At 43.1% G+C, this 25470-nt stretch overlaps 1 protein-coding gene across 1 annotated transcript in view; it reads left to right on the top strand.

Annotated features, from left to right (window-relative positions):
• The window catches only part of LOC134355854 (polymeric immunoglobulin receptor-like), a 70048-nt gene that overhangs the window by 36632 nt on the left and 7946 nt on the right, over window positions 1-25470 (top strand). Inside the window, exons 5-7 of the mRNA XM_063066358.1 lie at window positions 6674-6881; window positions 13621-13944; window positions 19496-19622. Coding sequence (XP_062922428.1) covers window positions 6674-6881; window positions 13621-13944; window positions 19496-19622 — 659 coding nt within the window. The remainder of the gene's footprint in view (window positions 1-6673; window positions 6882-13620; window positions 13945-19495; window positions 19623-25470) is intronic.

Below are 25470 nucleotides of genomic sequence, written 5' to 3'. Positions count from 1 at the left end.
CGGTTCCACAGGGGTCGGTGTTAGGACCGCTGCTTTTTACAATGTATGTCAATGATTTGGACTACGGTATATGGATTGGTGACTAACTTTGCCGATGATACAAAGACAGGAGGAGGAGCAGGTAATGTTGAGGAAACAGAGATCCTGCAGAGAGACTTAGATAGTTTAAGGGAATGGGCAAAGAAGTGGCAAATGAAATACAATGTTGGAAAGTGTATAGTCATGCACTTTGGTGGAAGAAATAAATGGGCAGACTATTATTTAGATAAGAGAAAATTCAAAATGCAGAGATGCAAATGGACTTGGGAGTCCTTATGCAAGATACCCTAAAGGTTAACCTCCAGGTTGAGTTGGTTGTGAAGAAGGCAAATGCAATGTGGGCATTCATTTCCAGAAGTATAGAATATAAGAGCAGGGATATGATGTTGAGGCTCTATAAGGCACTCGTGAGACCACACTTACAGTATTGTGTGCAATTTTGGGCTCCTTATTTTAGAAAGGATATACTGACATTGGAGAGGGTTCAGAGAAGATTCACGAGAATGATTCCAGGAATGAAAGGGTTACCATATGACGAATGTCTGTCAGCTCTTGGGCTGTATTCCCTGGAGTTCAGGAGAATTGGGTCGGGGGGGGGGTTCTCAGAAACATTCAGATTGTTGAAAAGCTTGAACAGATTAGATAAGGCAAAATTATTTCCCACGGTAGGGGATTCTAGGACAAGAGGGCACAACTTCAGGATTGAAAGGCATCCATTTAGAACAGATATGCAGAGAAATTACTTGAGTCAGAGGGTGGTAAATCTGTGGAATGTGTTGCGACGAGAGGCTGTGGAGGTCAAGTCATTGGATATGTTTAAGGCAGAGATAGATAGGTTCTTGATTAGCCAGGGCATCAACTGGTATGGGCTGAAAGCAGGGGACTGGGGATGACTGTAAAAACTGGATAAGCCCATGATTGAATGGTGGAGCAGACTCGATGTGCCGAATGGTCTACTTCTGCTCCTATATCTTATGGTCTTTTGGTCTAAAAAGTGTATGGAATGGGGGCTGCCGGCGACGCTGGTGGAGGTGGGATATGATGGGGGCTTTTAAGAGACTCCTGGACAGATATATGGAGCTCAGAAAAATAGAGGGCTGTGGGTAACCCTAGGTAATTTCTCAGGTAACCTGTTCAGCACAGCTTTGTGGGCCGAAGGGCCTGTATTGTGCTGTAGGTTTTCTATATTTCTATGTTTCTTTGTTTATCTATCAATAAAGACTCCATCACCCAGGACATGCACTCTTTTCATTGCTACCATCAAGGAGAAGATACAGAAGCCTGTAGACACACTCACTCAACGTTGCAGGAACGTTGCTGGGTAGCCTTGGGATTTACAATATGAACACTAACAAGACACCAGCAAATACGGCTTACACTAGAAAATTGAAAATGGAAAATTAAATAAAATGGATTTGGCACTGGCTTGCCTGTTTCAATCACTCCACAAAATGTGTTTGAACAGCATTTCAAAGATACTGAAATGATGCCTGCAGATATCCAACAAAGAACTTGTGCTGGAGAAAAGATAACTCCTGTGGGAGTGATATTCATAACAGTGAAATACAACAGAAATGGAAGACCCTTGTGGAGGCCCCATGTGTCAGTACAACAACCAGCAAGCCACATTGGGCTTGTATTTGGTTAAGAACGGGAAGGCCAGTATTGCGGGACCTGATTGGCTGAGACATATAGAATTTGATTGGAGATCCATCAACCATTTGCATGCCACATCCCTGCAATATAGTCAACTGAAAACATATTAAGAAAGATACCAAATGATGCCATAGCAGTGGTCAAGGATGGCATTGGAAAAATCAAACATATCAAGGGTACAATATTGTGAAATGAAAATGCCACACCCCAATTTTACAAAGTCCATTTAGTTCATTATATTCTATGATAAAGATGTCGGTGAGCTAGATTGCATGGAGGCTGAGGGAATTTTCACAAGGTTGAGTGGAGCACACGGACATTATCAGTGGTCCAAGTAGCCAAGAAGGATGAGTCTGTCAGGATCTGTGGTGATTTTCAGGTCCCATCAACCCAGTACTGAAGTAGACCAATACCTTTTGCCCAGGATAGAGGATATCTTTGCAAACCTTTCCGGAGGAAACAGTTTGGCATTGTGGACTCAGCTGTGGTTCCCTACAGAAGGAGATGAAGAGGAGTCCAAAGTGTTCCTCACCATAGCACTCACAAAGGTCTTTATTGCAATCACGGACTTGTTTTTAAAGTAGCATCTCCACATGCAGTGTTACCTGGGTGACATTATTGTTACCAAGGATAACACAGAACATCTTTAAAATTACAAAACAAATGTTAAAATAGCTACGGGCTTACAGCACTATATGGCAAGTGTGATTTCTTTAAATCAAACATTACTTACTGTGGTCACAGTATTGATGCACAAAGATTACACAAGTGTACCAAGAAAAGTCAAACAGTGGTGGATACCCCAGGCCAAAGGACCTGTCAGAGCTGTGGTCCTTTTCAGGATTTTTCAGTTACTATGACATGTTCCTGTCAAACCTGGCTGCCCTGATGGTTTGAACTCATTACTACAGATTGGGAAGAAATGGCAATGGCCAAAGCAGTGTGAGGTAGCTTTCCAAAAGGCAAAGGAAATGGTGAAGTTAGACACTGCTCACACATTACAATCCACATTATCCAGTGAAACTTGCTTGAAATGCCTGGCCTTATGGTGGAGGTGTAGTCTTGTCACATTAAGTAAACGCCCCATAGCCCTTGCATCACATTTCCTAACTGATGCAGAAAAAACCGCGCACAGATAGACAGAGAGATCTTGAGCGTGGTTTCAGATGTAAAATGATTCTTTCCTGTAATATCCATGGACTCATATCTTATTTAGCAGCCTTATGAGTAGCCTTCTGAAATAACAGCATCCACTGATTCTCCTTTATCTACCCTGCCTGTTACTTCCTCAAATAATTCAGACAGACTTATCTGGCAAGATTTTCCCTTAAGGAAATCATGCAGAATCTGCCTATTTTTTTCTTCCAGTTTCTTATCTGCCACACTACTGCTCCCACATCACTATCCCACCCACACTCCCCACCCCCCGGCACCCGCCATACACGACTGCATTAAACTGAGTAGTAAGTCGCAAAATTAAGCATCTGAACCAGTCTTGGAAGTGTGTGGGTCTTGGTAAGAGGAGCTTGTTGTGTGTGTGTGTGTGTGTGTGTGTGTGTGTGTGTGTGTGTTTGTGTGTGTGTGTGTGTGTACGTGCCCTTAACTCCTGGTGGTCGTCGGGTCACCGTCATGACAAGCTTTCGCACCGATTATTTTGGTGATCGCTCATTGTACGGCGTGTCTTCAGCATATGAAACCTGGCGGAGACAACCCCTCTCCAAGTTTTATTTTAACGAGGTCGTGTTGCTAGCTCGACACTCAACCCAGGCACAGATGGAGAGCATGCAAGGTGGCTGGCCAGATTTGAACTCGGGACCTCTCACCCTGAAGTCCAGCGTTGATGCCACTACGACCAGCCGGCATTTGTTATAATACTCTCCTGATTGGTGCGTTGTTCATGCTGGATCAGTTGACAGTGACAGGGAATCATTTTCACTCAGCACATTTGGGTTACAACTGAGAGAGGAACTGGTTTCTTTGACTACTGCCTGAAAAAGGAAGTGACTAACTCAAACAGAACTCAGACACCCAACCCATTCGACACAGCTGGAATAGGGGGTTGCGCAGGGTGAATATACCCACCGGTAAAGGCAGAGAACTACAGGAACAATTCCTGTGTAGGTTCTTACCTCTGTTGACATTTCATCAGATAAGTAGTTTTTTTTTAATGTCCTTTGCGATTAATAACATGTAACTTCAAGAGTTCTTTATCAGCTTAGTGGATTCAAGTCTAAACCTCAATGTTGCTCCCTTCACTGGGTGTTAAAGGAAAGAAAAGCCGTTCACAGCTTTGCAAATTCCTGATACTGCAGTAACTTCCTTCCATCACTGATGTAGGAACAGAACATTAGCAGCAAAGCAAGTTTATGAAACAGCAAACTCCCATGAACAGCAATGAGATGATGACAACACAGCCTACCTTCTTTCCATTGCTTAAAGGGATTTTTTTTTTGCCCAAGAACATGGAATTTCTTCTCTTTTCTGCAAGAAGTATTGTTGGATGGATCTCCTCATGGACTTGACAAATCATGCAGTGGTCAGGCTGAAAGTCTCAATGATGCGGCAGACTTTAATCTGGAATGGAAATAAGAGTCGGATATTACAGTGAAAAGTAAGGCCCTGGGTAGGGTTATAGAACTCAGGGACTGAGGAGTACAAGAGCTTGGTTTCTTGAGAGTAACATCACAAATAGACTGTGTGGTGAAAAAGGCTCTTGGTACACTGCCCTTCCTCACCCCAGTCAGGGAGGAGGGAGGGGGAACGTCAACTCAGACCATGAGAGGCCTGTGTCGGGCATTTTCATGCCTTACAAGGCACAGATTGGAAGTCTGTGTGGGGCGCCTCTCCTCGCACAGACATTTGAGCAATGTGTGATTAAGTGCCTTGCTCAAGGACACAAACACATTGCCATAGCTGAGGCTCGAACCAGCAACCTTGAAACAAACGCCTTAACCACTTGGCCATGGAATTCGATTATCGATTTACAGAGAGAGGTTGAGCTGACTGGGGCTTCTCTTACTGGATGGTAGTTGAATAAGGAAGATTTTACAGAGGTATATACAACCGAGATTTGTAGGTAGGATGAATGCAGTTGGGATTGAAGAACTAGAGGATGAAAGAGCAGAGATGTAATTGGCATTGACTTTGGGCGAGTCAGGAAGTGAGTCACCAAGCAGTTCGTACACTACAGCTGATTTGTTTTATTTCAAAACAGGAACTAGTTTCTTTGAGATATCGGAATAAGGAAGAGACCAAGTCAAGACACAGTACAGGGAGCTGATCAGATTGACACTGCTGAAATATGGAGTTGCTGCAGGGTGAAGTCACTCACCAGAAATGGCCCAGGATTGTGGAATCTATCGCTTTCTTGTTTCTCATCTCTGTTGGTTTCATATCAGGTAAATCATTATTTTATAAAATAATCTCATCAGTTGAACTATTAACAAGTGGCCTAAAGTGTTTTTGTCAAACCAACTGATGAATAACAGGAAATTCTGATGTTGTTCCCTCGCTCGGTGGTTCAGCTAATGGTAAATCACTCAATCTGCAGGATCCTGCAGTAACCTCCATCAGTGTCTGTGTGGTGTTGTGTGTAGCCAATGTGTACACAGCAAGTTCTCCTGAATAGCAAAGAGATAACTGCCCTCTGCCCTGCTTTTTGCCCTTGGTGGTGGGGATAATTCTCATCCTGAACAAGGAGGGTCCTCTAACAGTGCCAAGCTCCCTCAGATGTACACTCCGTCAGTGCTCAGGCTCCTGGAGTGCGAGAGGAAACGGCCAGAACATCACCCATTGAGCTTTACCCGGAACACACCACTGGCACTGGGTGGGGTACAGTCAGCCTGCGAAAGCCACAGCGGACCGCTAGCGTAAGTGGTGGATGCAGGTTCCATTTCAATATTCAAGAGAAATTTGGATAAGTACATAGATGGGACGAGCATTGAGGACTACAGTGTGGGTGAATGTTGATGGGTCTAGGCAGATTAATAGTTCAGCATAAACTAGATGGGCTGAAGGGCTTGTTTCCATACTGTAGTGTTCAATGACTCTATGTCTCTATGACACTCTCTACACACTGCATGGGAAAACGTTAAATTATAGGACACTCTAATAAAAATGTGTGCAACCCAACCTTTGGAAACAGATGTTCTTCTGAAATCAGGAAGCACTACAAGCTCTTCTTAGTTTCACATTTGCAGAATTTGTGCCAATGTCTCCCTTCTGTTAAAAATCATCTGCTCACTTACAATAAATTGCAACACAGCAGGCCCTGGTAGCTTGAGCACGTCTGCACAGTGGGCTTTACCCAGTCTCTGAAGATCAGGTCACTGAATTCCTCGATGGTAACTGGTGATTGATCTGATCACACATCTCCACACTGGCTCCTTACACTACACAATGGGGAGTGTGCTGTCCACTGCCCACGTTACCAGTGACTGGAAAGAGAATTGAATGATGTTATGTTTCAGAGACTGGATGAAGTGCAGTGTGAAGATGTTCCCGAGCTGCCAGTATCAAGGCAGACAGTTTATTTCATGTGAGTGGCTACTTTTACTGTAATAGACTGAGCTTGAGGTTTGGAATCTGCTCCAAGCTTCTGGGACACTGTTTCCTGGTTTTCCTCCCACACAGCCTAGGTCTCAGTATCGGACTGAATCCTTTTGTTTCCTACTTCTAACCAGAGGGAGTAACAGTCCTGTCATATGAAGGCGTGGATTTTCCACTGGGGCTCGGGGTTGAAACAGCAGCTTTCATGAGCAGCCATACAGTTTAATTCAATGGGGACGTGTGACATACTGACAGAAGGCAGTTTATGAGACGAGGCAGGCACATCTCCACATCATGCTCACTCCACACTGCTGCACCACAGGGGTGTGTTCCATCCCCTCTGCTACTTTCTCCATGCACCAATGGCTGCGTCTTCCGTGATCCATCAATTACACTGATAAAGCTTGCTCAATCACTGACTAATCACCAGAGTCGATACAATCGCAACAACTTGGAGCTGAGTGCCCTCAAAACCAGGGAGCTGTATATCGACTTCAGGAGTAATGGGTCTCCTCTCCACACTCTTATCATCAACAACTCTACAGTGGGCACTGCTTCATCATTCAAGTACCTGCTCATCAGTATTTCACTTAAGATGAAAATATCCTTGGCTGCAGCCCACCATTACTGCAGGACTTGTACGTGTCTCGGACAAAGAAATGGGCAGGAAAATTAATTGCAGTCTCTACCCACCTGGCAAACTACTTTTTCCTAAAGCTCCCTTCTGAGAAGCGCGATAAGCCTATTAAAACAAACACTTTACACCATTTTAAAAGTTTCTTCCCCCAGGTAACTATTCTGGATTGCACCCCCACTCATCCCTGTCTCTGTAATAACTGTAAGCACTTTAAAACATTTTTTAATGTTGTTTACATTGCAAGTATATGCTGATATTTATGCATGTTTTATTCCGTATCTGTATTTTAATTTATTTTTATATAATGTATTATTATTACAATTTTGAATGGCGATGTTTTCTTTTCTATCTCACCAACACACCACTGCAAATTCCCAATACATATAAATCGATATGGAGAATAAAGCTGATCTTTGATTAACGCACAGAATCAGACTGAATGACAAGCTGGCATCCAGGGAAACAGGCGTGGGCTTTAGTACGACAAAGGAGGGGGAGGTTACGATGTTCACCCCAGTGGAGAAGAGTTAGGGTGCGGATGATCTGAGATAATCCTCAATCGACAGAGGTTCTGATAGCACTGGTTGGAAGGTGGAAGGTCTTTGAGTGGGTGGTGCAATTGCATGGAAGATTTTGATTTGGTGCCATGAGGAAGATTACCTAGCTCTTGGTGATAAGTCAAATTTATGGTCACATACACAAGCACTGTGATGTACAGTCACAGGGTAAAATCTGTTTGCAACAGCAACACGGCCATATAGATTTAGACAAACACAAAACAAAGAAACTGTGTAAAACAAGACATTAGAGCAAAGATAAGCACAATTAGAGTCCAGTCCATGGTAGTGCAATGGATGGTCCACTGTGTTCTGCTGCTGAGGTAGAGATAAGCCCATGCAAGATGGTTCAAGACCCTGGTAGTCACAGGAAAGCTGCTGCTCTGGAACTTGATGAGGTGAGATATCAGGTTTCAAAATCATTCTTCATAGTAGCAGTGAAAAGAGGGCATGACCGAATGTTGTCATGGCGAGTTCCCATAACCATTGGCCTCACTGTCAAGGACTCTTCCTCTCACGTTCTTGACAGTTATTGTTTATTTATTTATAGACATAGAAACGTAGAAAACCCTCAGCACAATACAGGCCCTTCGGCCCACAAAGCTGTGCCAAACATGTCCTTACCTTACAAATTACTTAGGGTTACCCATAGCCCTCTATTTTTCTAAGCTCCATGTACCTATCCAGGAGACTCTTAAAAGAGACTTAAATTTATTATTGTTATTTCTTTCTCTTTCTATTTACACAGTTTGTTGTCCTTCTGCACACTGGTTAAACACCCAGTTTGGTGTGGTCTTTGTCCACGGCTCGATTCGCTTTACACTTATGCCTGTGTGCCTAAGCATGGCTCCAATGCCATATTCAAGTTTGCTGATGACACTCCTGTCGTTGGCTGAATCAAAGGTGGTGATGAATCAGCATATAGAGGGAGATTGAATATCTGGCTGAGTGGTGGCATAACAACAACCTTGTAGCATGTCCGCAAGTTCAAAGAGCTGATTATTGACTTCAGGAGGAGGAAACCAGAGGTCCATGGGCCAGTCCCCACCATTGCAAATTGTGAACAGTGGTGGTGAGGGCTTTACCCATGATCGACTGGGCACATCTACATGAAACGTTGTCACAGGAACGTAGCATCCGTTATCAGGGATCTTTACCATCCAGGACATGCTCTCTTCTCACTGTCGTTATCAGGAAGAAGGTACAGGAGCAACAGGATCCAATACCACCACCAGGTTCAGGGACTTTTATTACCCCTCAACCATCGGGCTCCTGAACCAGGGGATTAACTTCACTTTCCCCATCATTGAAACGCTCCCACAACCTATCGACTCACTTCCAAGGACACTTCATCGCATCTTTTCGATAATTATAGCTTACTATTCCTTCTTTTTGCATTTGCACATTTTGTTAACTTTTGCACACAGGTTGAACACCCAAGAGGTCTCTCATTGATTCTGTTATGGTTATTATTCTATTATAGATTTACTGAATAAACTCACTGAATGGACGTTGATAACAAATTTACTTTGCATTTGAACTTTTTTTGCTCTCTCCTTGCACCCTAGGCTATTAGCCATATGGGCAGGAGTTTCAGTGCATGTACAGTAATCACCAGGGTCCACCAGCCCCCCATTCTGTATATTCAGAAGTTCTCCCGATGGAGATCAGCTGGCTGTGTGAGTAAGTGTGTCTGAGCCAAAGCTATCTAATGCCACCTCCTTGCGCTCTTGATTTCCTTCCTAAGCATACACCTGCATCTCCTTTACTGCCAGATCCCAGTTGTTCCATGTATCCTTCTTTCCTCCTGACCAGGGCTCTCATGGTTAAGAATTCTTTATTCCTGCCAGCCATGACAATACTCCAAAGGGAATATGGATTATCTCACTTTTACAAAATTCCCACTTGTCTGTCGCCCCCATTGCCTGCAAACAAACTACTCCAATCAACTTCAGCAAGTTTCTATCTAATATCATCAAAATTTGCAATGCTCCAATTTGTCCAGCCCATTTCCCAAGAATAGACTGGGCTTTTCCCTCTCTGTAGCAGAACCTTCTACATATTGCTTAAGGGAACATTTCTGAAAACAATTAATAAATACAATCCCATCAATTTCTTTAGCACTGAAGCAGATTCACTCTTTATTTAGAAAGTTAAATCATTTACTATGACAAACCTAATATTCATGCAACTTTCTGCAACCACCTTGAAGAATTTGTTCCTCTAATTTAGGTTTATTATTAAATGGCCTCTAGTGTAATCGAAATAGAGTATTCACCCAGTTCTTCCTCTGAGTTTCACCCAAAAAGCCACACTGGATGATCCCCCAATAACTTCATTGAGATCTGGGCATCATTGACAAGGCCAGAATTTATTCTCTACCTCTGGTTGCCCCTAAGAATGTGATGACTCTTTCACTGAACCACAGCAGGGATCATTTTCCCAGAAATCACAACCTGCCCTCAACAAGGATCAGAATCAGAATCAGGTTTAATATCACCAACATATTTTGTGAAATTTGATAACTTTGCACCAGCTGCAGAACAAATAATATAGGAAAAAACTGAATTACAGTTGTTTGTATCACCATCTGGTATGGGACTGCACAGGATCGAAGTGAACTGCAGAGAGCTGAAAACTGTATAATAGATAAAAATTGTTTTATTGCATAAATACTGCAAAAATAGAAAAAGAAGACGTGATGTAGTGTTCATGAGCTCAATGTCCATTCAGAAATTGGAGAGCAGATGGGCAGAAGTTGTTTCTGATACTAGATGATGATGCAGCCAGTCAGATTGCTTTTCATGGTACATCTATAGAAATGTCTGAGGACTGTAGGTAACATACCAAATCTCCTCAAACTGCGAATGAAATATAGCCTTTTTCATAGCTGCGTCAATATAACGGAACCAGGTTAGGTGCTCATACATATGAACACCCAGGAATTTGAAGTTGCTCACTCTCTCTGCTTCTGATCCTTCCCTGAGGATTAACATGTGTTCCCTCATCTTACCTTTTTGAATTTAAATAATAAGCTCTTTGGTCTTGCATGCACTGAGGGCAAGGTTGTTCCTGTGACACCACTCATCTGACATTCTGCCAACAATGGCTGTGCCATCAGCAAATTTCTGGATGACATTTGAGATATTACAGACATTTACAACACACGCTGCATCTGCAAAGCAAACAGCATTATGAAGGACCCCACACACCCCTCATATAAACTCTTCTCCCTCCTGCCATCTGGCAAAAGGCACTGAAGCATTCAGGCTCTCATGACCAGACTACCTAACAGTTTCTTCCCCGAAGCCATCAACACCCAGAGCCTGGCTTGACACCAACCTACTATACTCTCTACTGTGCCTACTGTCTTCTTTATTATTTATTGTAATGTCTGCTCTGTTTTGTGCACTTCATGCAGTCCTGGATAGGTCTGTAGTCTAGTGTAGTTTTTGTGTTTTTTTTCTTACGTAGTTCAGTGTAGTTTTTGTGTTGTTTCATGTAGCACCATGGTCCTGGAAAACGTTGTCTCATTTTTACTATGTTCTGTACCAGCAGTTATGGTTGAAATGACAATAAAAAGTGACTTGACTTGACTTGACGAGCTGTGCCTAATCATGGTTGTCTCGGGAGTACTTTATACTTTATACTTTATGATTATGAAGATACGTAGTCCTCTTTTATTGCCATTTAGTAATGCATGCATTAAGAGATGATACATTATTTCCTCCGGTGTGATGTCACAAAACACAGGACAAACCAAGACTGAAAAAAACTGACAAAATCACATAATTATAACATATAGTTACAAACAGTGAAACAATACCATAACTTGATGAAGAAGTCCGTGCGCACAGTAAAAAAGTTCAAAGTTTCTCGAAAGTCCCATATCTCACGCAGACGGTAGAAGGAAGAAAAACTCTCCCTGCCATGCCGACCCAAAGCCAACTCTGAGTCGGCTGAAAGCTTTGAGCTCTGATCAGCTCTGTGACACTGAGTACTGAGCGCCATCTCTGTCCGAACGATTCGACCTCCTTCTCGGTCGCCAAAAGCAAGCAAGGCCAGGGATTTTGAGGCCAACCCTCTGAAAATTTCACGACCACACAGTAACGACAGCAGCGAACGGGCGTTTCAGAAATTTCTCCAGGTGTTCCTCTGTGCTTTCATGTCCATTCTCCATCATATCAGAATTGTCCACGGCCCCTATTTAACAGATACGACATCATTTTCACCGGAGAGCTGCGCACGCACAGCGCGCTGCCATCTTCTCCTCCCGCCGGCTTTATATTTTATTGTCACCAAACAATTGATTTCCTACGTCAACTCAGGAAGTACAATCTGCCTCAGGAGCTGCTGATTCAATTCTATTCAGCAACAATCCAATCTGTTCTCTGTTCGTCCATCACTGTCTGGTTCAGATCAGCTACCAAACAAGACAAGAATAGACTCCAAAGAACCGTCAGGGCTGCGGAAAGGATTATTGGTGTAAAGCTGCCCTCGATCCAGGACTTATATGCATCTGGAGTCAGGAAGTGAGCAAGCAGCATCATTGTAGACCCATCACACCCTGGACATCACCTGTTCCAACTCCTTCCTTCTGGTAGGCGCTTTAGACCACTGTATGCCAGGACTAATAGGTACAAGAACAGTTTCTTTCCGTATGCCATCTGTCTTATGAACGCTTGAATTTTAGTCCACCTGTACATACACAGGTATACCTCATTTGTATATAGTTCACGATCACTTGCACTATTGTTTTGTTTGCTTTTTGATTCTGTACTGCAAGAGCTCAGGGAAACCAGCATCAAGTTCCCTGTATGTGTCCACATACATGGCAATAATAAAGGATTCTGATTCTGATTCTGATTCTTATTCTAGAGCGTACATTCATCACAGCGATATTTGATTCTGTGCTTCCCGCTCCCTGGAGTACAAATCGATAGTAAATATTAAAAATTTTAATTATAAATCATAAATAGAAAATAGGAAAGGGAAAGTAAGTTAGTGCAAAAAAACCGAGAGGCAGGTCCAGATATTTGGAGGGTACGACCCAGATCCGGGTCAGGATCCATTCAGCAGTCTTATCACAGTTGGAAAGAAGTTGTTCCCAAATCTGGCCGTACGAGTCTTCAAGCTCCTGAGCCTTCTCCCGGAGGGAAGAGGGACGAAAAGTGTGTTGGCTGGGTGGGTCGTGTCCTTGATTATCCTGGCAGCACTGATCCGACAGCGTGCGGTGTAAAGTGAGTCCAAGGACAGAAGATTGGTTTGTGTGATGTGCTGGGCTGTGTTCACGATCTTCTGTAGCTTCTTCCGGTCTTGGACAGGACAACTTCCATACCAGATGTGATGCACCCTAGAAGAATGCTTTCTACGGTGTATCTATAAAAATTAGTGAGGGATTTAGGGGACAGGCCAAATTTCTTTAGCTTTCTCAGGAAGTAAAGGCGCTGGTGGGCCTTCTTGGCAGTGGACTCTGCTTGCTTGGACCAAGTCAGGTTTATTTGTGATATTGACCCCGAGGAACTTGAAGCTTTTGACCTGTTCCACTTGCACACCACCGATGTAAATGGAGTCGTGCCGTCCGCTACTCCTTCTGAAGTCAACAACCAATTCCTTCATCTTGCTGACGTTGAGGGATAGGTTATTGTCTTCACACCATGCTACCAGGTTCTTAAATTCCTTTCTGTACTCAAACTCATCATTACCCGAGATACGGCCTACAATTGTGGTGTCATCAGCAAACTTATATATTGAGTTCGATGAAAACTTGGCTACACAATCATCAGTGTACAGTGAGTACAGCAGGGGGCTGAGTACACAGCCTTGTAGGGCACCCCAAGAAGAGAAGTTGGCTAAACCCACATCCCTGAGGAGAGCCAGTGTTGATTGTCAGCAAGTTGGAGATGCTACTTCCAATCTGCACAGATTGAACCAACGGACCAACAGAAGAAACAGCAGATGCACAAGTTGGAAATGCCTAACTGAGCGATTCCACTTTCACTGTAACTTCAAGAACAATCTCAGTGAAATAAGGATTAACATCAGGGATAAACTATTAAAATGGAACATGATCTCTGCAAAATCATGGAATTTTCTGAACAACTGAAATGATGAGTTTATATTGCTTACTGCACTTTGTTCTGGTGACGTGTGAGTGACCTTTCATTATTAATCTCTTCACAGGCTCAACTGCATTAACTGGACCTAAGAAGGTCAGAGGAGTAGTGGGAGAATCAGTCACTGTGGAATGTCGGTATGATCAGAAATACAAGGACTACGTGAAGAAATGGTGTAGAGGTGAAACTTACACTAGTTGTTCCGCTGTGGTTTCGACTGAGCAGCCACAAAGTGAACGAATAACAATGACTGATTACAAAACACAAGGGATACTTTCAGTAACCATGGACAATCTAAAGATGAGTGATGAAGGGCTATACCAGTGTATGATAGAAAGGGCAATGTTGATACCGAACGAAAGGTTTACCATTTCACTGGAGATTTCTGAAGGTACGTTAATATTTTTCTTCACTCTCCCAGCCTGAGAATTTCCTCCCTCACCTCTGGATGAAGTAAAAATATTCTTTATATGCCCTCTAAATCTTTTATTCCTTACCTTAAACTTCAGTCCCAGGTTACATACGCCATGAGCCGAAGTTTACCACAAACAATTCCATCTATTCCCCATATAGTTTGGCAGATATCAGTCAGTCCCCCTTCAGTCTTCACCTCCCCAAAAAATACAATCTAGTCTCTCTAATCTTTCCACATAATTTAATCGTTGCCTATCAGGCAACATCCCGGTGAATCTCCTTTGCAGCCTCTCCGCCCTTCTCCCTATCCTTCCTACAAACTGCTCATTACAACTGCACTAAAAGAATGCTTGGGATTTCTGACAATCTGAACAAAATACAAATGATAAGAAGTGGGAATCCTTTGCTGAACAGTTAACAGATTACATTATCTCTGTCTCAATTATTAAAGAGATGAAATCTTGAACATTATCTTCACATCTCTGCGGGAAATTACCAGAGCATTTTATATCCACCCTTCACCTTTACCCTCCCTTTCTCCCCCTCTCCACACTGATCACTCCTCCCTTCCTCAGTGTTCTTCCTTCTCTCTCCATCCCCACAAACCCTATTCCCACTCTCCCATCTCAGATGCTCCAGTTTCCCAGCAGTGGGAGTTCGAGGCCAGGCCTTTTCCCTGTAGTCCCAGCAGTGGACAGACTGGGATCAGGAACCTTCTGCTTTCACTCTGTCACCTTGGTTCAGCACAGAAATTTTGACCCAGTGGGATCTGCGCTTGTGACCAACAGCAAGAGCCCAGCTTCGGTGTGGGAGATGTCCCAGTATGGATGGAGGGGGAAATGTAGTCCCAGCTGCTGAGGGGATTTTCAGGGAACTGGGACACTCTCAGGAACATTTTTTGTCCAAGAACACAAAAGCTCATCTGGAGAGTTTCCACAGAAATCACTACTTTCCTCAAAACTGATGATAACAAAAAGGTTGATCATGGACTTTCACCAGAAATAAATTCCCCAAAATAAAAGGAACTTTTTCAGATCACTATTTAGAAAGATTCCAGAAATTACACTCAGTGCCCATTTTATTATGCATTGCCTTTACCTAATAAAGAGGCTACTGATGTATGTTCATAATCAATAAAATGTGAGAACATAGCCTTCAGGAAGGTGCTGACTGCTTTGCTGGATGTCGATTGCAGTGTTGCATTATCTGGGTAATTGGAAAAGTAGTTTGTTACAACAATGTGATTCTTCCCATTACAATCAAACAAACCCACTCCAATATTGAAGTACCAGCTGTCTGGTACAGGTGTTGGTGTAAGCAGTTCTGCTTGCTAATTTCTTGTCTGTAGGTAAGGCCTATTTCACATGAAGCGATGGTCTGGTTGATGTCTCAGTTTATTCTTGACCAGTATATCACTTCACAAGCTCTACGTTTACATCTTCCTCACCAAGATGCCCTTTGTACATCCTCTGGAGCATTTCCTTGCATAGCAACACTGGAATCACAAAACTGCTCCATCTGAAGACCACACCTTTCACTACTAACAGTTCAGCTCTGGATGCCCGAGAATCCTGAATACTCAGTGGACAGTAATTCTTTGCTGCTGTCAATGCTTTCCATATCGTATCCTTGAGTTCTTTCATTGTTTCATCTGACACTGCTGCTTTCCTAATCTGCTCTGTTCTTCTTGGAGATATTGGAAGGGAGGTGATAATCATGTCAACAAAGACCTGTATATCTGAATTAACTTCTTCATCAATCTGTTCTTTCTCATAAATTGCACAAGACAACGCATCAGCAGCAAACTTTTATTTTCCCACAGTGTAGATCATCTTCACATCATATTTCGGCAGCCTTCTCAACATGTGCTGTATCCTCATGGGACAGTCATTCAGTGGTTTGGACAGAAAAGAGACCAATGGTTTATGGTCTGTCTCCACTTCAAAACCTTGTCCATAGGTATACTGATGGGACTTTTTGCATGCATATTTGCTGGTGAGAAATGTTTTCTCTATTTGTACGTAGTTGTCTTCCACGTTTGCTGAAACCCTTGACACACAGGTCACAGGTTGACATATGTCATCATGCTGCTGCAGTAGTACTGTTTCAAAGCCATTTCGGGACGCATCAGCTGAGGTCCTAGTACCCCTTTCCAGATCATAAAACGTCAGCCTGTCTCTTCAGTTATGACTCTTTTCAGCATTTGAAAACAATCTTCTTGCTCATGAGATAACTTTTGATGTTCAAGCAGTGACATAAGGGGTTTGACACATCTGAGAGTCAAGGGTGAATGTAGCCAGATAAATCACCATCCCCAAGAAATGTCTCATCTCCTCTCTGTTTATGGGCCTCTCCATGTTTTCAGCGTCCAACGTCTTTCTTGGGTCAGCCATCACACCCTCTTCAGATATGGCACTGTGGTGAACTCCTCGCATTGCCCACTGGAAACTGAAGTTTTTTATTATCTAACATAATAACACGCAGAGTATCTACTAAAGTGGCCACTGAGTATATTTCCCAGCAAAAACCTGCTCACATGAGCAAATTCCTGGGTAGGCTTCATAACATGTTGCTCTGAAATTAATTTCTCATGTACTCAACAATTTTTTTCTCTTTGATACCCTCGCCAGTTTGGTGCTTGCAATCAATATGAAGGAGCTGGTCATTGATATGACCAGTAGGATGCAGTACATGATTGTATCTGTATCATTAATGCAGAGTTGGAGATGGGTGAGAACTTCAGTCACAGCTGTAGGTATCACTGAGAATTTGTTCTGGCCCCTCCATATAGATGCTACAATAAGAAAGCACACTGACCCTCTACTTCATCAGAAGCTTAAGGGAATTTGGCACCTCCAATGACCCTCATCAATTTTTGTAGATACACCACAGAAAGCATCCTATCTGGATGAATCACTATTTTTATGGCAACTGCTCTGCCAAAGACCACAAGAGCTAAACCAGTCTCCCTTCTTTGGTCTCTCTCTGTACTTCTGTCTCTTGTCTATGGCTCAGGAAAGCATCCATCAAAAATTAAGGACACCTTTCACCCCAGTAGTTTGCTCTTCTCCCTCCTGCTGTCTATCAGAAGGTACAAATGCTTGACAGTATGTACCACCAGGCTCGAGGATACCTTCTGTACCACTGTGAACAGATCCTGAGCAGACCTTTGATACACTCAAAGTTGAACCCTAGATTTTCCATTCTACTTCATTGTGGCCCTTGCATTTTTCTGTAACTGCATATTACATTCCGCATTTTGTTTTCTTTTTACTGCCTTGACATACTGATGTAGAGAATGATTTGTCTGGAGGGAGTTCAAACAAAAGCTTTCCAGTGAATCTCAGTACATGTGACAATAATCATACCATTCCAATTCCCACTAAACTTTCCTGTGACAATTGCAGTCCCCTTCAAACATGCCTTAGTGATTTCCACATTTATGCTCCGAAGTAATGTAGGATCACATTTTGTGGGGTGGGGGTGCGTGTAGACAACTCCTATCTTAGCTTTGTACTTAGTGATTTTAACCTATTCTGATTCAACATTACTACCCACAGACTGAACCCTAACAACTCAAAACCCACTGATACCTTCCTTGATTAATAACACTTCTGCCACCTCATTTATGATTTGTCCATTTGTTCTGGAACATTATGTAATCTGGATGAATGAGTACTCAGTCCTGGTCACCCTGTAAACATTCAATTTCCCCCGAGCTTCTCATAATCCTTCATCAGAAACTCCATCCTATTCCTGCCTATGTCCTTAGTACCAATGCTAACCATGGGATCTTCCCCATTCCCCAACCCCAACTTCTGCTTCAGCTCAGAAGGAATATACTTCTCCCTAACAACACACAGACAACACAACTTGGAGTATTTTGAAAGTTGTGAAAGAAGTTTAATAATGTGTGTAACAGTGAGAAGGATTCCTTTTGCTTATTACCTCAGTTAATGCATTGCAATGTAAGTTGCTTTTTATAATGATGTTTACATTGTAAATATATGCTGGTATTTATGAATTTATGTAAATTTTATTCCAAAGAACATAAGACATAGGAGCAGAATTAGGTCATTTGTGCTCCACCAATCCATTATTACCTTTCTCAAACCCATTCTCCTGACGTCTCCCTGTAACCTTTGGCATCCAGACTAATCAAGACTCTGGAAAACTTCACTTTAAATATACCCCATGACGTGGCCTCCACAGCTGTCTGTGGCAATGGATTCCACAGTTTCACTATTTTCTGGCTGAAGGAATTCCTCCTAAATGGACATACCTCTATTCCTAGGCTATGCCCACTGGTCCGAGGCACTCACGTGAAAGAAAGCAACCTCTCCACATTTCATAATCTATCTTGTCCTTTCAATAGTCAGTTGGTTTATGAGATCCCCCAACGTCCTTCCATTCTTCTAAATGTCAGTGAGTATAGGCTCAGAGCGATCAAATGCTAATTAAACATTAACCCTTTCTTTCCTAAAATAATTCTTGTGACCCGCTCCAATGCAAGCACATCTTTTCTTAGATAAGAGAAGCAAAACTGCTCACAATACATCCTTGCTTTTATATTCTAGTCCTCTCGATATGAATGCTGACATAATATTTACCTTCCTGACTTTATACTGACTCAACCTGCAAGTTAACCTTTAAGAAATCCTGCAAAAGGACTCCTTTGTACCTCTGAATTTTGAATTTTCTCCCTGTATAGAAAATAGTCCATCCTTTTATTTGTCTAAGACCTTCTGCAGACTCCCTGCTACCTCAACACCATCTGTCTTTGCACTTATCTTTATATCATCTGTAACCTTGGCCCCAATGCGATCAATTTCATCATCCAATTCATTGACATAACATGGAAAATAGTCCTAACACCAAACCCTGTGGAACATCACTAGTCATCGGCAGCTAACCAGAGAAGTCCCCTCTATTCCCATTCTTTGCCTTCTGCCAGTCAGCCAATATTCTATTCATGCTAGTATCTTTCCAGTAATTCCACAGGCACTTATTTTGATAAGCAGCCTCATATGTGCCACCTTGTCAAAGATCTTCTGAAAATCCAAGTAAAAAACATCTAGTGACCCTCCTTTGTGTATCTTGCTTGTTATTTCCTCAAAGAATTCCAACAGATTTATCAGGCAAGATTTCCTCTTACCTCTAACCTCTATCCTTGAAAGAATAAAGAAATAGATAATTCTTTATTCTTTCTAATTGTTTTTTGTTGCATGTTGCATCAACAAACACCACAGTAAATTCCAAATACGTGTAAATGTAAATAGTAAATAAAATGTATCCTTGATCCTTAATGCTTCGCTTATGGCGCTTGGCCATCTGAAGATGACTTCTGCAGGAGGGGACTGCATTGGATCACCAGACTGGAAATTCTTGCTCAAACCGCTGGTATCAGGTTTGAACCAAGAATCAACCCGCACATTGCAGGAGACCTCCTAGCTGGGGCACTATAGACACATCATGGAGATAGAAATTGCTATAAGACATTCAATGATCAGATATTTGATCCACTTTAGCTCCAGAAAAGAAGGCAACCACCTTGGAAATTTCCACTGAAACCATGTGGACCACTTCACCTCAGAATGAGATGTCCACCAGGAAAGCAGAATCCACTGAGTCTTCAGTTTCCTCACATCAGATCAGGTTAGTCATTTCATGGGACAATTCGGCTTTACCTCAGCATTACAGTATTCAGAGAACAACTCACAGTAAATATCAGAGGAAAATGCAACTTTATCAGTACAGTAATATAGTGAAACTCACACGAAATGCTGGAGGAACTCAGCAGATCAGGCAGCATCTATGGAAATGAATTAACAGTCAACATCTTGGGCCAAGACCTTTCATCAGGACAGGAAAGGAATGGAGAAGATATCACCAAGAATCTATAGAAATGAATAAAGAACCTGCAGAGACTTAATAGACAGGTAAGTGGGTAACAGTTAGGAGAGGGAAAGGCAAGAGTCAGATACTAGAGAGCACCCCTATGGCTGTCCCCCTTAACAATAAATATTCCTGTTTGAGTACTGTTGGGCGGACGGCCTACCTGGGGGAAGCAACAGTGGCCGCGCATCTGGCACAGAGTCTGGCCCTGTGGCTCAGAAGGGTAGAGAAAGGAAGAAGGCAGCAGTAATAGGTGACTATAGTTAGATGGTCAGACAGGCAATGCTGTAGATGCAGGAAAGAAACACGGATGGTAGTTTTCCTCTAGAGCCAGAGTCCGGGATGTTTCTGATTGCGTCCACGATATCCTGAAGTGGGAAGGTGAACAGCCAGAGGTCGTGTTACATACTGGCACCAACGACAAAGGTAGAAAAAGGGAGGAGGTCCTGAAAACAGTCTACAGGGAGTTAGGAAGGAGTTGAGAAGCAGGATCTCAAAGGTAGTCATCTCGGGTTTACTGCCTGTGTCACGTGACAGTGAGTATAGGAATAGAATGAGGTGCAGGATAAATGCGTGGCTGAGGGACTGGAGCAGGAGGCAGGGATTCAGATTTCTGCATCATTGGGGAGGGCGTGACCTGTACAAAAAGGAAGGGTTGCACCTGAATCCGAGGGGGAACAAATATCCTGGCAGGGAGGTTTGCTAAGGTTATTGGGGAGAGTTTAAACTAGAATTGCTGGGAGTTGGGAACCAAACTGAAGAGATGGAGGAAGGGGCTGTTGGTTAGAGGAAGCTTGGAGAGAGTGCGAGAGGAAGCTTGGAGACAGTGCGAGAGGGCGGATAGGCAGATGATAGAGAAGGGATACGCTCAGACTGACGGTTTGAGATGTGTCTATTTTAATGCAAGAAGCATCATGAACAAAGTGGTTGAGCTTAGAGCATGGATCAATACTTGGAGCTATTATGTTGTAACCATTACAGAGACTTGGCTCAGGGGCAGGAAGGGTGCCTTAGAGTGCCAGGACTTCGATAGAAACATAGAAACATAGAAAACCTACAGCACAATACAGGCCCTTCGGCCCACAAAGCTGTGCCAAACATGACCTTACCTTAGAACTACCTAGGCTTACCCATAGCCCTCTATTTTTCAAAGCTCCATGTGTCCATCCATGAGTCTCTAAAAAGACCCTATCATTTCTGCCTCCACCACCGCCACTGGCAACCCATTCCACGCACTCACCTCTCTCTGCATAAAAAACTTACCTCTGATATCTCAGAAAGGACAGGGAGGGAGGCAAAAGAGGTGGGGACGTGGCACTGCTGATCAGAGATAGTGTCATGGCTGCAGAAAAGTTGGAATTCATGGAGGTATTGTCTACTGAGTCTCTATGGGTGGAAGTTGGAAACCGGAAGAGGTCAATAACACTGCTGGGTGTTTTTTATAGACCACCCAAGAACAACAGGGACATCAAGGAGCAGATAGGGAGGCAGATTCTGGAAAGGTTTAATAATAACAGGTTTGTCATGGTGAGAGATTTTAATTTCCCAAATGTTGATTGGCATCTCCCAAGAGCAAGGGGTTTAGTTGGGGTGGAGTTTGTTAGGTGTGTTCAGAAAGGTTTCTTGACACAATATGTAGATAAGCCTACAAGAGGTGAGGCTGTACTTGATCAGGTATTGGGAAATGGACCTGGTCAGGTGTCAGATCTCTCAGTGAGAAAGCATTTTGGAGATAGTGATCACAATTCTATCTCCTTTACCACAGCATTGGGGGAAGATAGGAACAGACAAGTTAGGAAAGCATTTAACTGGAGTAAGGGGAGATACAAAGTTATCAGGCAGGAACTTGGAAGCAAAAATTGGGAACAGATGTTCTCAGGGAAATGGACAGCAGAAATGTGGCAAATGTTCAGGGCATATTTGCATGAAATTCTGCATAGGTACGTTCCAATGAGACAGGGAAAGGATGGTCGGTACAGGATCAAAGGCTGTTGAAAATCTAGTCAAGAGAAAAAGAAAATCATATGAAAGGTTCAAAAAACTAGGTAATGTTAGAGATCTAGAAGGCAAGCAAGAAAGAGCTTAAGAATGAAATTAGGAGAGCCAAACGGAGCCATGCGAAGGCCTTGGTGAGCAGGATTAAGGAAAACCCCAAGGCATTCTACAAGTATGTGAAGAACAAGAGGATAAGACATGAGAGAATAGGACCAATCAAGTGTGACAGTGGAAATGTGTGTGGAACCGGAGGGGGTAGCAGAGGTACTTAATGAATACTTTGCTTCAGGATCTTGTTGATTATAGGATGATTTACAGCAGATTGAAAAGCTTGAGCAGATAGACATTAAGAAAGAGGATGTGCTGGAGCTTTTGGAAAGCATCAAGCTGGATAAGTCTCCGGGACCAGATGAAATGTATCCCAGGCTACTGTGGGAGGTGGGGGAGGAGATTGCTGAGCCTCTGGCAAGGATCTTTGCATCATCAATGGGGATGGGAGAGGTTCCGGAGGATTGGAGGGTTGCAGATATTCTAGAAAGGGAGTAGAGATAGCCCAAGAAATTATAGACCAGTGAGTCTTATTTCAGTGGTTGGTAAGCTGATGGAAAAGACTTGAGAGGCAAAATTTATGAACATTTGGAGAGGCATAATATGATTAGGAATAGCCAGCATGGCTTTGTCAAAAGCAGGTCATGCCTAACGAGCCTGATTAAATTTCTTGAGAATGTGACTAAGCACATTGATGAAGGTAGAGCAGTAGATGTAGTGTATATCGATTTCAGCAAGGCATTTGATAAGGTACCACATGTAAGACTTATTGAGAAAGTAAGGAAGCATGGGATCCAAGGAGACCTTGCTTTGTGGATCCAGAATTGGCTTGCTCATAGACGGCAAAGAGTGGTTGTAGATGGGTCATATCTACATGGAGGTCGGTGACCTGTGGTGTGCCTCAGGGATCTGTTCTGGGACCCCTTCTCTTCATGATTTTTATAAATGACCTGGGTGAAGAAGTGGAGGGATGGGTTAGTAAATTTTCTGATAACACAAAGGTTGGGGGTGTTGTGGATAGTGTGGAGGGCTGCCAGAGGTTACAGCAGGACATTAATAGGATGCAAAATTGGGCTGAGAAGTGGCAGATGGAGTTCAACCCAGATAAGCATGAGGTGGTTCATTTTGGTAGGTCAAATATGATGGCAGAATATAGTATTAATGGAAAGACACTTAGCTATGTGGAGGATCAGAGGGCTCTTGGGATTCGAGTCCATAGGACACTCAAAGCTGATGCGCAGGTTGACTCTGTGGTTAAGAAGGCATACGGTTCATTGACCTTTATCAACCATGGAATTCAATTCAAGAGCCGAGAGGTAATGTTACAGCTATATAGGACCCTGGTCAGACCCCACTTTGAGTACTGTGCTCAGTTCTGGTCACCTCACTACAGAAAAGATGTGGAAACTATAGAAAGGGTGCAGAGGAGATTTACAAAGATGTTGCCTGGATTAGGGCGCATGACTTATGAGAATAGGTTGAGTGAACTCGGCCTTTTCTCCTTGGAGCGGCGGAGGATGAGAGGTGATCTCATAGAGGTGTATAAGATGATGAGAGGCATTGATCACGTGGATCATCAGAGGCTTTTTCCCAGGGCAGAAATGGCAATCATGAGAGGGCACAGTTTTAAGGTGCTTGGAGGTAGGTACAGAGGGGATGTCAGGGGTAAGTTTTTTACGCAGAGAGTGGTGAGTGCGTGGAATGGGCTGCCAGCAATGGTGGTGGAGTTGGATACGATAGGGTCTTTTAAGAGACTCCTGGAAAGGCACATGGAGCTTAGTAAAATAGAGGGCTATGGGTAACCCTAGTAATTTCTATAGTAAGTACATGTTCGGCACAGCATTGATGGCTGAAAGGCCTGTATTGTGCTGCAGGTTTTCTATATTTCTAATAGATATTTTGGGCCAAGATTCTTCATCAGGAGTGGAAAAGAAGGGGGAAGATGCCAGAATAAGAAGGTGGGGGGAGAGGAAGGAGGACAAGCTGGAACATGATAGGTAAAGCCGGATGAGTGGGAGGAGGGTGGGGGTGAAGTAAGAAGCTAGGAGGTGATATGTAGAAAAAACAAACGGCTGGAGAAGAAGGAATTTTACAAGAGAGGAGAATGAATCATGGGAGAAAGGGAAGGAGAAAGGCACCCAGCGTGAGGTGATAGGCAGATGAGGAGAAGAGGTAGGAAGCTTGATTGGGGAAATGAAGAAGAAGTGAGCGGGAGGGCAAAAATTACCAGAATTTAGGTTCGCTGCTGTCACGTTATTCCTTTTTATTTTGCTATTCATTAATTTTTGTAATTTAATGTCTTTTCACTGTACTGCTGCCACAAAACAACAAATTTCGTGTCACGTAAGTCTCCAACATGAAGTTGGAGAAATCGATGTTCATGCCATCAGGTTGGAGGGTTCCTAGACTTAGTAATACAGTTAGTGATGAACTATTGATCAGTGATGAGCATTTTCTGAGGTCTAATTGTGTGAATCCAGGATTACTTGACTCTATTTATAACAAATTCTTAACAGAAGCGATCGTTTTCCATTAATAGACTTACATAGTTGACAAAGGATTACAACAGGAACAAATTTGGAGTTGAAATGTATAATTCCTTAGTGTTTCCTCAAGTACAAACAGGATTATTTGCAACATATACAAAATGCTGAAGGAACTCAGTAGGCCAGGCAGAATCTATGGGGGATGGGGGATATACAGTTGCCTTTATGGACCAAGAACCATCATCAGGATTGGAAAGGAAGGGGAAAGAAGCCAGAATAAGAAGGTGGGAGGAAGGGGAAGGAGAAAATGTGATATACAAGATCAGATGTGGGTAGGGAGAGGGCGATGAAGTAAAAAGTCAGGAGGCAACAGGTGGAAGAGGTAAAAGGTGACCAACCTACCCCATCACTTGCTCTCACTTGTCACCTGCCATACTTGTTCTCCTTCACCTCCCTCCCCCCCCCCCACCTTCTTATTCTGGCTTCTTCCCCCTTCCTTTCCACTCCTAACGAAACAACAACAGTCTATTCCTCTCCATGGTTGCTGATTGATCTACTGAGCTCCTCCAGCAGTTTGTGTGTGTTGCTTTGGATCTCCAGAATCTCAAAGTTCACAAGTTCACCAAGTACAACCCTGAGTTTAATCTTCTTACGGGCAATCACAGTATGTACCAGAAGCACAACAGAATTGTTGAAAGACCATACCCAACAGGATGGAAAAGCAACCAATGTGTAAAGGACAAAAAACTGTACATATACAAAAAGAAAAATAATAATAATTATCATAAATAAACAAACAATAAATATCAAGATCATGAGATGAAGGAAGTGAGTCCATAGGTGTGGAAACTGTCCAATGATGGGGCGAGTGAAGTTATCACCTCTGGTTCGAGAACCTGATGGTTGAGGGGTAATAACTGTTCCTGAACCTTGTGTCGTGGGTCTTGAGACTCCTCTACCTTCTTCTGGATGGCAGCAGTGAGAAGAGAGCATGGCCTGAATAGTGGGGGCCCTTGATGATAGATGCTGTTTTCCTATACCCGTGATCCATGTAGATGTGCTCAATGGTGGGGCGGGCT

This window comes from Mobula hypostoma, chromosome 13, assembly GCF_963921235.1.
Source record: "Mobula hypostoma chromosome 13, sMobHyp1.1, whole genome shotgun sequence".
NCBI lineage: Eukaryota > Metazoa > Chordata > Chondrichthyes > Myliobatiformes > Myliobatidae > Mobula > Mobula hypostoma.
This window is presented reverse-complemented; position numbering and strand designations above follow the sequence as displayed.